Source organism: Humulus lupulus, chromosome 5 (genome assembly GCF_963169125.1).
Source record: "Humulus lupulus chromosome 5, drHumLupu1.1, whole genome shotgun sequence".
NCBI classification, from domain to species: Eukaryota; Viridiplantae; Streptophyta; class Magnoliopsida; order Rosales; family Cannabaceae; genus Humulus; species Humulus lupulus.
In genome coordinates this window covers 21971590-21985024 of record NC_084797.1, presented here as the reverse complement: position 1 = coordinate 21985024, position 13435 = coordinate 21971590, and the positions used below count along the sequence as shown (strand labels likewise).

The window sequence follows — 13435 nt, the reverse complement described above, 5'->3', positions numbered from 1 at the left end:
TAAATAATGTTTGTTTATTTAAATAAATTGATATGTAAAGATGTTATATCATTAATTTAGTTTAAAATAACAAATGAAATATTATTAAAAAAAATAAGGATATTTTTTTGTATTTTTAAAAATTATACTAGAATCTAGTATTTAATAATTGTATATTTTAATTCTATTAAAAAATATTTCAAGAGTAAAATTGTTTATAAATTATAATCTAAGGGAAATTTTGGTAAATTTTTAAAATGTCATTTGCTATTTAAAATTATGTTATTAATTTTATGAAAATATGAAAACTTGACAGATTCCTATGCACAACCAAACACAAAAAGTGATATTCCCAAAATCATAGATTAGATTCCAATATACAACCAAACACAGTGACGTAAATTTCCAGACTATCAGATTACCCTCTTCAACTTTTCCAGTAGTCCTCATACCAAACGACCCCTTAGTAGTTTGGATATACAAGCAATAATATCTCCAGAGGCATTTCGAAGAATAGTACTAATCCCAATAGATTTGGACCTCTCATCAATAGAAGCATCAACATTTAGTTTATTTTGGCCCATAGGTGCACTACTACAAAAACGGGCTTTCCCGACAGTTTTTAACTGTCGCTATTGAGCAACGATGACAGTCGACTAATTGTCGTATTTGCCTATGCTGGCGTAGGAGTAGCTACGCTGACAGTTAATAGGTGTCGCCGTTGCTGGCAATGCTGACAGTTAATAGGTATCGCCGTTGCAACACTGGCAATTTTTAGGTGTCGCCGTTACTGGCAACACCGACAGTTTTTAGGTGTCGCAGTTGCTGGCAACGTCGACAGTTATTAGGTGTCGTCGTTGGCTCTCTTTGGTGTAGTAAAAGAATGCACATCAAAAATTAAATTACTTTAACATTGTTAACATTAAATTTATATTTAATTAGTTCTACACTTTATAATAAAAGAAATAAACTTATAAACTTTTTTATTCAACAATTTTATAAATTTATTACACCAACAACAATCAACAATAAAAAAATAAACCAAATTTACATATTACAAAGACAAAAATTACATAGCAAACTTAATCAAAATATATTTCATCAGATTGGTACAACTATAATCTCAATTTATACGTAATCAATTCTGTGCAACATGAACAAGTTATAAGTATACTCAAGTATTCTTATACGAGTTGTTCAACTCTATCTTGTATTTCTCAAGTTTATGTTGAAGTGACTTGAGTGCAGTAGCTCTTTCTCTTTAGTTCCCGATACACTAAAAGTTGTAGCTTTTTATTAAAAAAAATGCACACACAATGATACAATATACAACAATTTATTCTGGAATAGTTGGTATTTCAAAGCAAAATTGCTGCAAAAGAACCATTAGAACTAAAGCATCAAATGCCTCACATCTATAATCTTTCTAACCAAGTAATAGATTGCATAAAGTTTTACAAATTCAAAGAAAAGTATATCAAACTAAAAGTATACTGAAATCCTTATTTATGCTTTATGTCAGCCATGTGTATTGTATGGTCTTATTACTACTGAGCATGCATGCATCAGCAAATCTAAGCAAACATAGAAATAAAGCAAAATTAAGAAGAATAGCTTCGACCATGCAATACGTAAAAGACTGAACAAGTAATGAAACCAAAACTAATCAAAAGAAACCCAAATAGACATATATGATAATTAAATTGATAATCAGCATGTATATATAAATATTATTCAAACCCCAACAAGGAAGACCACTATTCATGCAAAGACCAAATTACCAAGTTTAGAATTGAAAGATAACTTGCCATATATAAAAACACATTACTGGATATATTTAGAAATTTTAGTAACTTCTTCATATAGTCATGAAGATTAACAATATACTAGTTCTACAACTATTTGGTACAAACCATGAGAAAAAATAATGCATGCCATACGAAAAACTAATTCCTACACATCTCTACCATTCCATAATCCAATATCATAGTATAGTTTAATGGTGCATTTTGTAATGAGGCAAAATTACCATTAGCGTATATCCCATCCTGTGATATTTTTTATAAGATAAACTTAAGCAAATATTGCAACTTATATATGTAGAAAAGTTAAAACATAAAAATAACAATGAAGTTATACTATTATGATTGACACACCACAAAATTGAGCTCTACAACTAGTGCTAATGGTACTACTGCATACCTCAAATAATACTGCAAGCTCAAGATTTCAGAGCGTTGGCACCGCAAATCTATTATTAGTACAAAAGATATACATTAAGTTCAGCAGAACAAATATTTTAGCAAAATTGTATTAAGTTATACTATTATGATTGACACACCACAAAATTGAGCTCTACAACTAGTGCTAATGGTACTACTGCATACCTCAAATAATACTGCAAGCTCAAGATTTCAGAGCGTTGGCACCACAAATCTATTATTAGTACAAAAGATATACATTAAGTTCAGCAGAACAAATACTTCAGCAAAAGTCATAATCATGAGGCTCAAACATAATAAAACTAAGCAATCTAGTAATCTACAAGTACGCAAGATTAAAAGAAGAGAAAACTATCTTGAAAATTAAAGTTGCATTTTCTTTCAAGTCACCAAAGTTGTTTATTTTATTTACTAACTCAGCTTTAGAAATAAAACCTCTCAAACCTTGCAAAGTAAGATTTAAGATTGGTACCAATTGACTAAAAGACAAAACAAATGAAATAAAATTCACAACTTTATTTAGAGGACATACATTCTCAATTATTTGGAGCCCATTCACATATGTTTTATCCTCTCTTCATCAAGAATCATTATCTGACAGAGTAGAATTTATCAATGGCTAAATATGTATGTCATTTTTACACCTCACATTATCCCAATTCAGCTTGAACAAACAATAATGTAGAAGAAAACTACAAGGACACACTAACAGTATCATTGAAACATATTGGAAACAGATGGTGATAGTTATTAGCTGTCGGCGTTGGTCTCTATGCCTACAATTTTTAACTGCTGGCGTAGAGTCCCGCTAAGCAATTATGACAGTCAACAGAGTGTACTGTCGTGGTTGGGTGTCGGGAAAGCCCAGTTTTGTAGTAGTGGTGGACACACCCAACCACTAGTGGAAGTACATTGAGATGAAGCTAATGTGACTTTTGCAATCCAAGCCTAAATATTTATCACCAGAAAATAAGACATGAAAATACTAATGTAAGAACAACCCTATGAGGACTAATATACCTCATACATGGAACACAGATTAAGCAGAAAATAATATTCAATCTTAAATAATAATAATAATAGAACCAAACCTGAGAATACTCGTGAAATAATGTCTTAATCCGTGAAACAACGAAGTATAATATTTGAGGAGGTTGTCCATAAGTCCTTTCCCCCCAAATACACCAGACTGAAAGAACAAATAACTCAAACTCATATTGTGAGAGCAACTCGAGGGTTTGAGAAGTACCTGATGAAAAAGGACTTCAAATAACACATTTTTAAGAAGGTCGAAATGCAACAATCTCTAAATCTTACGAACCCGAGAACACCAAAAAAATAGCATGGCTATTAGAGTATTCAACACAACCACATAAATGACTATTATGTCATTCTTTTATATATAATATTATTTATTTGTAAAAAAATTATATGGTAAATATAAAAACATAATAAAAATAATTGATAATTTTTTTAAATAATATTAAGCACTTATATATATATATATATGTGTGAAAGAACTTTCAATAGTATATGCTATACAAAAATATTCAACACATTGTCAATTTAAAATATTTTATTTTTAATTTTGGAAACAAGAATTTATTTTCAAATAAATTAGTAAAATCTTGCATCTTCCCGACATTTAACTTATTAATAATAGTAATAGAACTCATCGTACAAAAACATAAATAAGTCATTTTTAGTCTAGATGATGCCATGGCCATTGGCCAGCACTTCGAGACTTCGATCAATGACCACACACTTAAAATGTACATCATCCACCAACTCTTAGTGTCCATTCAAGGCAGGGTAATCCTGGCCTAAGGCGTGCTAAGTGTCACTGGCTGACATTTTGACAGCGGAAATACCCGTGCGGCACTTGACTCCTCTGAGCCAAGGTCAACCTTCCAACCATTCGAATAACAATTGGCACATTTTTCACGCGACCGTGTGCCTCTGCACACTTCCGTCTCTCGAAAAACTTTCGCTAAGTCATGCTCTCAAGCATCTATGAGTGCAATCAGGCATCAAGGCTATCCAGCCAAGACACTCATACTGACCATAGGTTCTCACTATGGCAAGGAAAATCCCAACACCGATGCTCACCCAAACATTCGCAAGTCAAGGTAGCATGTGTGGCCAAGAGCCAACACCAGGCTGACGTGCCAACACCTCTCGTCATGCCCCATTCGATACTATCCGATTAGCTCACGTCACAGACCAAGGACTTCCATACGTCCATGGTCCAATCCTCAAGGCACCATACCATCATGCATGTTGGCAGGCCCTCGAGACTGGCTGCCAGACTAGTAGCACACACTGGACCTCTGTCCTACTCAAGCATAGTGCACCCTCCAATGCTTGCATGCTAACAAGTTCCACGAATGACTTCCCGTGCCATCTCGTGTCGAGATTCATGGCCATGGTGCGCCACGACATCTCTCAAAGGTTTGAGCCACGTTCCATGCAAGCGGCATCCCGACAAGCCAAGGGAACCGTACCCTTAAACCTCTGGCAGCACACTTCGATGCACTACCGGGGCGACCTGGTAATGTCCATGAGTACTCCTACTCACAGAGACATATAAGTCCCCTCGTGGTCCTCATATGCCTGCCCTACTAGTCCTCCTGACTAGTAGTAGCTCACTTGACGCATGCGCCAGGGGGTGGTGGAGAGCTGACACCAGGTGCTCCCCCTACAAAGAGCCTTCTAAGCTTTTAGCATTCTACCAAGAACATATATGATTTTTGCTTGGGAGACATATTTGACTCTCAACTCGCCAATTCTCCAAATCTCCCAAATTCGATCGTACCATTGCGTTCATTGACCCTTCAATATGGAACCTACCAAGTCCTGTCCATTTCCGGGCAATATTGAAGATATTTACGAAAATGCCACTGCCGTACAAACTAGGCATCAACATGCTCACCAGACTGCTCCCTCACGTGCGCATTTGACTGAGTGCCATCCTAGCTTGTAACATGCCCTCAAGGCCGGCATGTTACACTAGGCTAGTTAGTGCCTTGGGTCCCCAAAAGTCTAGTACCCAAAATTGTGATGAAAGTTAAGTTGTGATATAGTATAAAATATTAAATAATACTCAAAAACATTAAAATCTACTTATTAAAATTGTACCCATGGATTTTATTTTCCCTAGGGCCCCAAATGATTTAGTGTCAGCCCTTTCAAGTGCGGTAATTTGAATTTTTCTATTTTAAAAATAATTGTTGGATTATTTTTTATTTAAATTTATAAATTAATTTGTTACAATAATGAACAAGATTCCAATTTTCAATCAAATATTGTGATCTTGTTCTTAGGAATCTATTTCAAGATTCTCATTCAAAACAAAATAAGAGTTCTATAATTTTCAAACAATAATATTCTAATTCTTTAACATTGTCCTCATGCCAATATTGAGAAAAGGAGGAACCAACAGCCACATACCAGCGGGCAATATTTGATTGTGTTCTTAATTTGTTAAAATTGAGTTGATTATAGAATTTTATTTATACTAAATAATAATTATAATTCCTTCTAAAAAAAAGTATAATTAAATATTAAATTATTTACGGATCATTAATTAACTCTCGTTAAAATACAAATGATTTATTCCTTAAAACAATCAACCAAAGATTCTCCTCCCCGCTAGAATCCCCCACTTTGTCATTACTTAAATTACGTAGATTTTCAAACAATCAGGGATTGAACTACAGTCTATTTCCCCTGAAATATGAGCGGCCTGAGCCCATTTTGCTAAATTATGAGCAGAAATTAAACTTTCTGGACAGAAAAGAAAAATGACAACCAAGGACTCTAGTAATCAAAAGTGAGATACCCTGAACAATTGGATTAATTTCCCACAGTACCCTGGTATCATTAAGAGCTTTAGTGATCTGTGAAGAATCACCTAGTCCCACTAGTCACGTCACAAGCTCTTTCATCCAATCATTCATAAGATCATGGATTTCAAGGCCTCGGACACGTGTAGTCTCATTATAAAGATCATACTACAGCAGAAGTTGATGTTGTTATCAATGTGACTCAGCAGACTGCATATGGGACCAATATTCCTTCACCAGCTTTCCAAAAAGTGACCCTTCTTTCTTCATCAACTTCATTGGCTCATCATACTCCACTATTTGCCCTGAAAATGAATGATTTACTTTCATCAGACAAAGGGTTCTCTTTATTTTCTTATTAATTTAATATCAATGAAGAAAGCAATGAAAAGTTACCATCACTCATGGCAAGAACCATGGTGCAATCCATCACAGTTGGTATCCTATGAGCAACTGTGATCACAGTACATTCTACAAACTCAGTTCTGATTGTTTTCTGTAGAATCATATCGGTTGCATTGTCTATGGAAGCAGTTGCTTCATCAAGCACCAATACCCTACTTCTCCTCAGCAATGCTCTCCCCAAACAGAACAGTTGTCTTTGTCCCATACTCCAATTTGAGCCATAATCCATAACTGAACAACATACCAACACCAACACTCATTACTGGTAATCACAACAACAACGTATCATCTTTTATTGCTTACTTACATAAGAATACAGTGTCATTACCTAAAGAGTCCAAACCATCTTCTTTCTCTTGAACAGTTTCTCTAAGCTGACACTTTCCAAGAACCTTGAAATTCAAAAACATAGTATTATTAACACCTAAAAATATAGCCAAGAAAACTTCTCAAAGACAAAAACCACAAACTTTAATTACCTCCCATATTTCGCTGTCAGAATGTTGAGATAAGGGGTCCAAATTGTATCTGACAGTCCCATTAAATAGAGTAGGATCTTGAGGTATTACACCAAAGCGTGACCTCAAATCATGAAGTCCAATCGTTGAGATTTCAATACCATCAACTATAATATTCCCTCTGGTAGGCTCTACTAGGCGAAATAATGCGCCAATTAAAGTGGTTTTTCCACTGCCGGTTCTACCAACTATACCAATCTTGTGCCCTCCTTCAAATGTGCAACTGATGCCACGAAGAACAAGTGGGGAGTTGGCTCTATATCTGATCTGTTTTTTGACATCAGTATATTATTATTATCACCATACTAATATAAGTTCCACAAGGTATGAAAGAGAACAGTTTTCATATTAAATGAAAGAAATGTTTTTTTTACCTGCAAATCATGTATCTCTACTTTACCAACATGGGGCCAATTGGCTGGTGGCCGATTTTGTTCAATCACTTCAGGTGCTTCACTAGGTATGTACATGTACTGGTTTAGCCTTTCCACTGAAATGATGTAATTTGCGGTAGTGCATTGGTTTTGAATAGAATTTACAAGAGAATTGTTCAGTGAGAGGCCATAAGAGAGTGCCATCCCAATAAACCCTGCAGTAACACAAGAGCACTTGTTTGTAACTTTTCAAATACCAAATGACAGTAAAAGGGGGTGGAAAAAGAAAAGTTGATGAGTACTACTAACCTGAGCTAAAAGTATTAGGGGGAAGAAGGACCATGCATAATGCTGCAGAAGCAAGAACTGTAGCACTGAGTGTTTCCAACCGTTGAATTAACCATTCATTTGCTGCAAAACTATGGAAAAAAGGGCTAGCATTTATGTCAACAAGTTGTAAGTTCTTCGAAAAGAAGCGTTCTTCCTCTTCAAAGGCCCTAATTGTAGTAGCTCCTGCTACAGACTCAGCAATATGGTTTGCTACCAAGGACTTGGTTGTACCGTTGATGCGCATTAATTCTTTAGCAGTGGAAAAGTAATAGCTCTGTTCATTAAGAGTAATTTTCTTGTTAAAATCAGCATAACATGTTGAATGCTCTATTTAAGAAGTCGATTAAAAAACATGTGACTATTCAGATATGAAAGATGAGTTTTCTTTTCGAAAAAAGACTGCTTAAATATTTATTACCTGTAATCGATAAGTCAGATAAACTGTTGGTAACGAGACGAACAAGACTTGCCATGTGATAACAGCCAATACTCCAAGATTAGCAACTGCATTCATGGTGGCCCCAACAGTAATGAATAAGTTAAATGGGACATCCAAATCGACTATACTCAAGTCAGCTGAAACCTATATAGAAGCAAAAGATCATAGGAGTTTTAGTTTCATCAAAAAAGTTCTAGGTATCAACCTTATCTACTGTTTCAGATGCATACCCGACTAAGTATCCTTCCCAGAGGTGTGGAGTCGTAAAAGGCCATTGGTGATCGAAAAAGGGAATTTAACAGTTGCGAAAAAAGAGATTTTGATGATTCAATCCCCATATAAACTACAGTAACTGATCTTAAAAGCATAACAATTGTTGAGGAAATTCCAATAATCAAGTACACTACAATTAACTTCAATGTGCTGATTCTTGTATTATCAACATTAGCAGCCAACCAAGAGTTCTGCAAGATCAGACTAATCACAAATACAAAGTGCGCAACAAAGCCGAGGGAGAAATAGATGTATCCTTTGTTTTGATTCAGATATTGCTTGTAAGGCTTGAATCCTGTGTCACCTGTTTCTCTTTCTTCAAGCTTAATCAACTGATCTCCATTAGATGCTTTGTATTGTTTCTCTGTGAAGCTCTTTTTAATCTCCTTCACATACGTTAAATGCTTCTCAGAAGGTGTCACTTGTGCCAGCCTTTCAGAACCAGCAGTCTCTTTGTGCGCATTTACAAGGTCTTGAAACTCTTGGCTTGTTGACAATAACTCATTGTAAGGAGCTGATTGTAAAATTTCTCCATCAGACATTAACTGTCAAAGAAAAAAAAACAATATAGATGACCTGAAATTAATGTCAATTACTATACATGGCTATCAGTAATGTTATTGGAGCTAGAATTAGACTAACCAGTACAGAATCAAATCCAGGAAGGAAATCAACTTGGTGAGTCACAAGTAGGACTATTTTGTCTGAAAGAGCTTCCATGACATATTCCTGCAAACAAATAAAGATTCTTTCACCTTTAAGCACAATAAAAAAAGAAATAATAAAGAGGCTGCGATTGATGGAAAGTACATATGATTACATTAAACAAGCTTGAAGCAGTATGTGCATCAACGGCACTGAATGGATCATCCAAGAGATATATATCAGCATTCTGATAAAGAGCGCGAGCAAGTTGGATTCTTTGTTTCTGGCCACCACTCAGATTTACTCCCCTCTCCCCGATTTCAGTCAGATCACCATAAGGAAGTAATTCCAGGTCCTTGATTAGTGAACATCTCTCAAGTGTTTCACGGTATCTTTGATTGTCCATAAGAGAGCCAAATAAAATATTGTCTTGTATTGTGCCTGTTTGGATCCATGTTGTTTGAGAAACATAGGCAATCTTCCCATAAACTTGAATCTGTAAATCCAACAATTAAAGTGGTGATGATAATATGAGTGAGATGTAGATTAAAGTAATTAATCTAGATGGGATATAAATATATCAGAACGAAAAGCATATGTTTCAATGCTGAAGACATAAAACTTACATCGCCTCTAGTGTTTGTAACTTCACCAAGAATAGCTGCCAAAAGAGTAGATTTCCCTGACCCAACCTCTCCACATATAGCCACCTTTTCACCATGACTAACCTCTAAATCTATGTTTCTCAGAGTTGGCTTTGATAAATTCTCTTCCCATGAAAAATCAGCCGATTTAATCACAATGGCTGTTTTCACACTGCCTGTGCTGTGCTTTTGCCTGACTCTCGCAATCTGCAGCTCTGGCGCCTCGAGGAATTTTACAATCCGAGCAAATGCAACCTTTGCTTGAATCACCACACCAATAACATCAGGTATGGCTGTAAGGGGGTCCTGAACAAGGCGCAAAGTTGCTACAAAAGTGAACACATTGTTGGCGTGCAAGGGAACTTTGAGAAAATAGCATGCTCCAAATGTTGCAGCAGAGACCAAAATAGGAGATGACCAAAAAAGAAATATATTATATGCTCTTCTCAACTGCACAGCAGATAGCCATTTCAACTCCACCTTCCTCAAACTTTCAACCACATTCTTGAAGTGATTTTCCCAAGCATAGAGTTTCAACACCTTCATGTTCACAAGAGCCTCAGTCAGAACTTTCAGCCTTTCATCTTGAGCCATCATAAGTTTCGTCTGAAATTGGTGTTGTAACTTAGCCACTGGAGCATTGCAAGCCACAGTAAGAATGATAGCCACCAAGGCTGCTATTGTGGCCAATCCAACTGCTCGGATAAGAATTACTAATGCGAGACAGAGTTGGAGACAAGTCGTCCAAGTCTGATGGAACCAAAATGGGAATTCTCCAATCCTATAGGCATCAACAGTGACATAATTCATAATCTCACCATTAGAATGAACAAACTTAGCAGAGTTAGATAATTGCAGCTGCTTCTTGTAAACGGCTGCTGTAAGCAAAGACCTCACTTTCAAACCAATAAGTCTGCTTCTAAAGTACCATTGTCTTTGAGAAACAGATTCAATATTCTTAGCAAAGAAAAGGGTTATGGCCAAAACATAACCTTCGTACTTAAAGCTCTCATGTCCTTCAGCAACCAAAATGAATGCATTAAGAAGTAAAGGACCAGCAGAGAGAGTCAATATTTTTAGTAAAGCAAATAACCCAGATATCAAAATCTCTCTCCAGTGGCAACAAATGATTATCTTCAATAATGATGGTTGAGAAGAAAAACCATCCTTCCTTTTCTGTTTCTCTAATTGCTCCAAGAACATTAGATAACAATTTTCTGCTCTATCAGCTTCCCTCAGCTTTGGAACATCTTCTTCCTTGAGAGTTTCCTTCCTACCCTTCTTCATCAACGAGTTTAGCCACCAAAACGAGAACTTGCTGAAGCAGCCTGCTCTGGCAAATGGGGTAACTGAGTCATGATTTTCACCATCATATTTGCCCTTAGCCTCACCATTCAAAGGTCTATAAAGACCTTTTTGAACGATGACATCATTATCATTCTCTTCATATTTACAGCTCTTATAAGCACACAAGAGTAAAAGAACAGCTCCCGGTAGAGATAAAACATCCAAAGCTATCTTAATCGTCACTTGTCTGTTCAAAACAGCGGCGAACAAAGACAGAACACAAGCAAAACCAGCAAACAAGGTCGCAAGAATGGTCAACAGTCGAACTGGTGTTCTAGGCAGCTGTTTCACCTTGATACTTACTGTTAAGCCAATAAGCAACAAAGTGAAGCTTTGAAATAAAGCCTGAAACCATAGATTCAAAGGCAGAGCAGTATGGGTTTGCCTCAGCTTTTCTTCTAATATCCAGACGCCAAAGAACAAAAACGACAACCCGAGACAACCATTTACGACAGCTGACACTATCTGCAGAGTTGACAAGGCTTGAAACCGAGAAGGGACTCCATCAAGTCTTGGTGAGGAAGACTTTTTAACCATGGTGATCAAGAGCATAAACAAGAGAACGACATTGAAGAAGATAATCAAAGCGTGGCTGGTACATGACGAAGGATGATTTAGAAACTCGAATGATGAACCACAAGACTCTCCTATGCAATCAGATTCAGCACAAAACATAGTCCATGTGGTCTCCGCCATCACCTTTAACCACAGTGTAGTTCGACGAAGACTCAGCTGTCAAAGCAGGCAGGCCGTTCTAAGAAGAATCCACTCCTTGTTTTGCTGGAGTAATAAGAAGAACCCAACTCGTCACTGAAGTTTTAATCCTCAACCGCTGTTCATGACGTGGGAGAGAGGGAAGTCAAATAAAATATCTCTTTCTCTAATACTAGAAAATATAACCGCGCTTCGCACAGTATTTTATAATTATTAAAAAATATACATATTTTAAAATACTTTTAGGAGAATGCTACGACATGGATTCTTTTTCACCCTATTCATACAACATGTTCTTTATATGGACATGTGGGAGGACGTATTGAATACAATTTTTTTTTCTTCATAATGGTGTCCATTGTATATAAAATCTCTTGCAAGTTTTTGAAAAATTCTGAATAATTAAAGTACCGAAAACAAAGTTTAAAAAATTTGTTGTACGTGTGCATTTATTTTTTATTATTATTATCATTATTATACGCTTTGCGTGATTTTTTTTATAAAAAGTCTAAATTATGTATATGGAAATTTATGTTTTGTGTAAGACTTATTTTGGGCGATTACCCGTTTGAAAATTAACTTTTAGAACTCGTGTTTTGTCAAAAAGTAAAATATAGGATTGGATAGATCGATTATTTGAACATTGTATTTTGGCCGATTACCCGTTTTGACCCTTTATTTTTATAAATTAACATTTGGACCATATATTTATTCAAAAGGTTAAAAATTCTTTATAAAAATTAAATTATATAATTTATGTTTTTTTTTGTAAGGGTTCACATCATTTTGAACATTGTATTTTAGTCGATTACTCGTTGGGGTCTTTATTTTTTAAAATTAACTTGTGGACCTCAAGTTTTGTCAAGATGTTAAAAATATGAATAGATAGATTGGTTATCTGAACACTATACTTTGGCCGATTACTTGTTTTGACTCTTTATTTTTAAAAATTAACCTTTGGACTATGTATTTATTCAAAGTGTTAAAAATTCTTTATAGAAAGTAAACTATATATACACACCATTTTGGACTTTGTATTTTAGCCGATTACCCGTTTGGACCATTTATTTTTTAAAATTAACTCGTGGGCCTTGTGTTTTATCAAAATGTTGATTACTCGTTAGGATAATCTTTTATATACCGCTTCAAAGATGTTATTTTATTAGTATATTATGTAGCATATATTTGTAGTTTTTTTTATTATTTTATTTTTTGTTAGTTCATTAGATATTTAATTCAAAAAATATCTTATTTAAATATCTAAAAAAATAATGTTTAATGTAGTTTTTGTTATATTTTATTTTTTTGTTAGTTTATTAGGTATTTAATTAAAAAAATATCTTATTTAAATATCTAAAAAAATAAAGTTTAAATAATTATTAATAAAAATAAATAAAAAAAATTAGATTAAAGGAGAAAATAAAAAAAATAGTTTGGAGTAATTTTAGAATGACACATCATCTCCTTATTAATAAAAATGAATAAAAAATTAGATTTAAGGAGAAAATAGAAAAAATAGTTTGGAGTAATTTTAGAGTGCCACATCATCTCTTTAAAGCTCTCCTTTTTATATATATATATATATATATAGATATACACATATTATACAGAATTAAGATTGAAAATATATAAGTAGTTTAATAACTAAATTCTGAGCAAACTGCATCCGGATCAATGAGTATAAATAAAATTAATTAAAT

General features: G+C 34.7%; 1 protein-coding gene across 1 annotated transcript; it reads right to left on the bottom strand.

The window, feature by feature from the left end:
- Positions 1 to 5757: 5757 nt before the first annotated feature.
- On the bottom strand, positions 5758 to 11859 carry LOC133834611 (ABC transporter C family member 10-like). The gene is made up of 11 exons (XM_062264279.1): positions 9657 to 11859; positions 9206 to 9526; positions 9028 to 9114; positions 8343 to 8930; positions 8092 to 8256; positions 7653 to 7947; positions 7344 to 7558; positions 6931 to 7236; positions 6780 to 6843; positions 6443 to 6682; positions 5758 to 6351 (listed from the first exon to the last, which is right to left on the bottom strand). The coding sequence occupies exons 1-11, from the start codon at positions 11715 to 11717 to the stop codon at positions 6239 to 6241; spliced, it is 4455 nt and encodes a 1484-aa protein (XP_062120263.1). The 5' UTR covers positions 11718 to 11859; the 3' UTR covers positions 5758 to 6238.
- Between the last annotated feature and the right edge of the window lie 1576 nt (positions 11860 to 13435).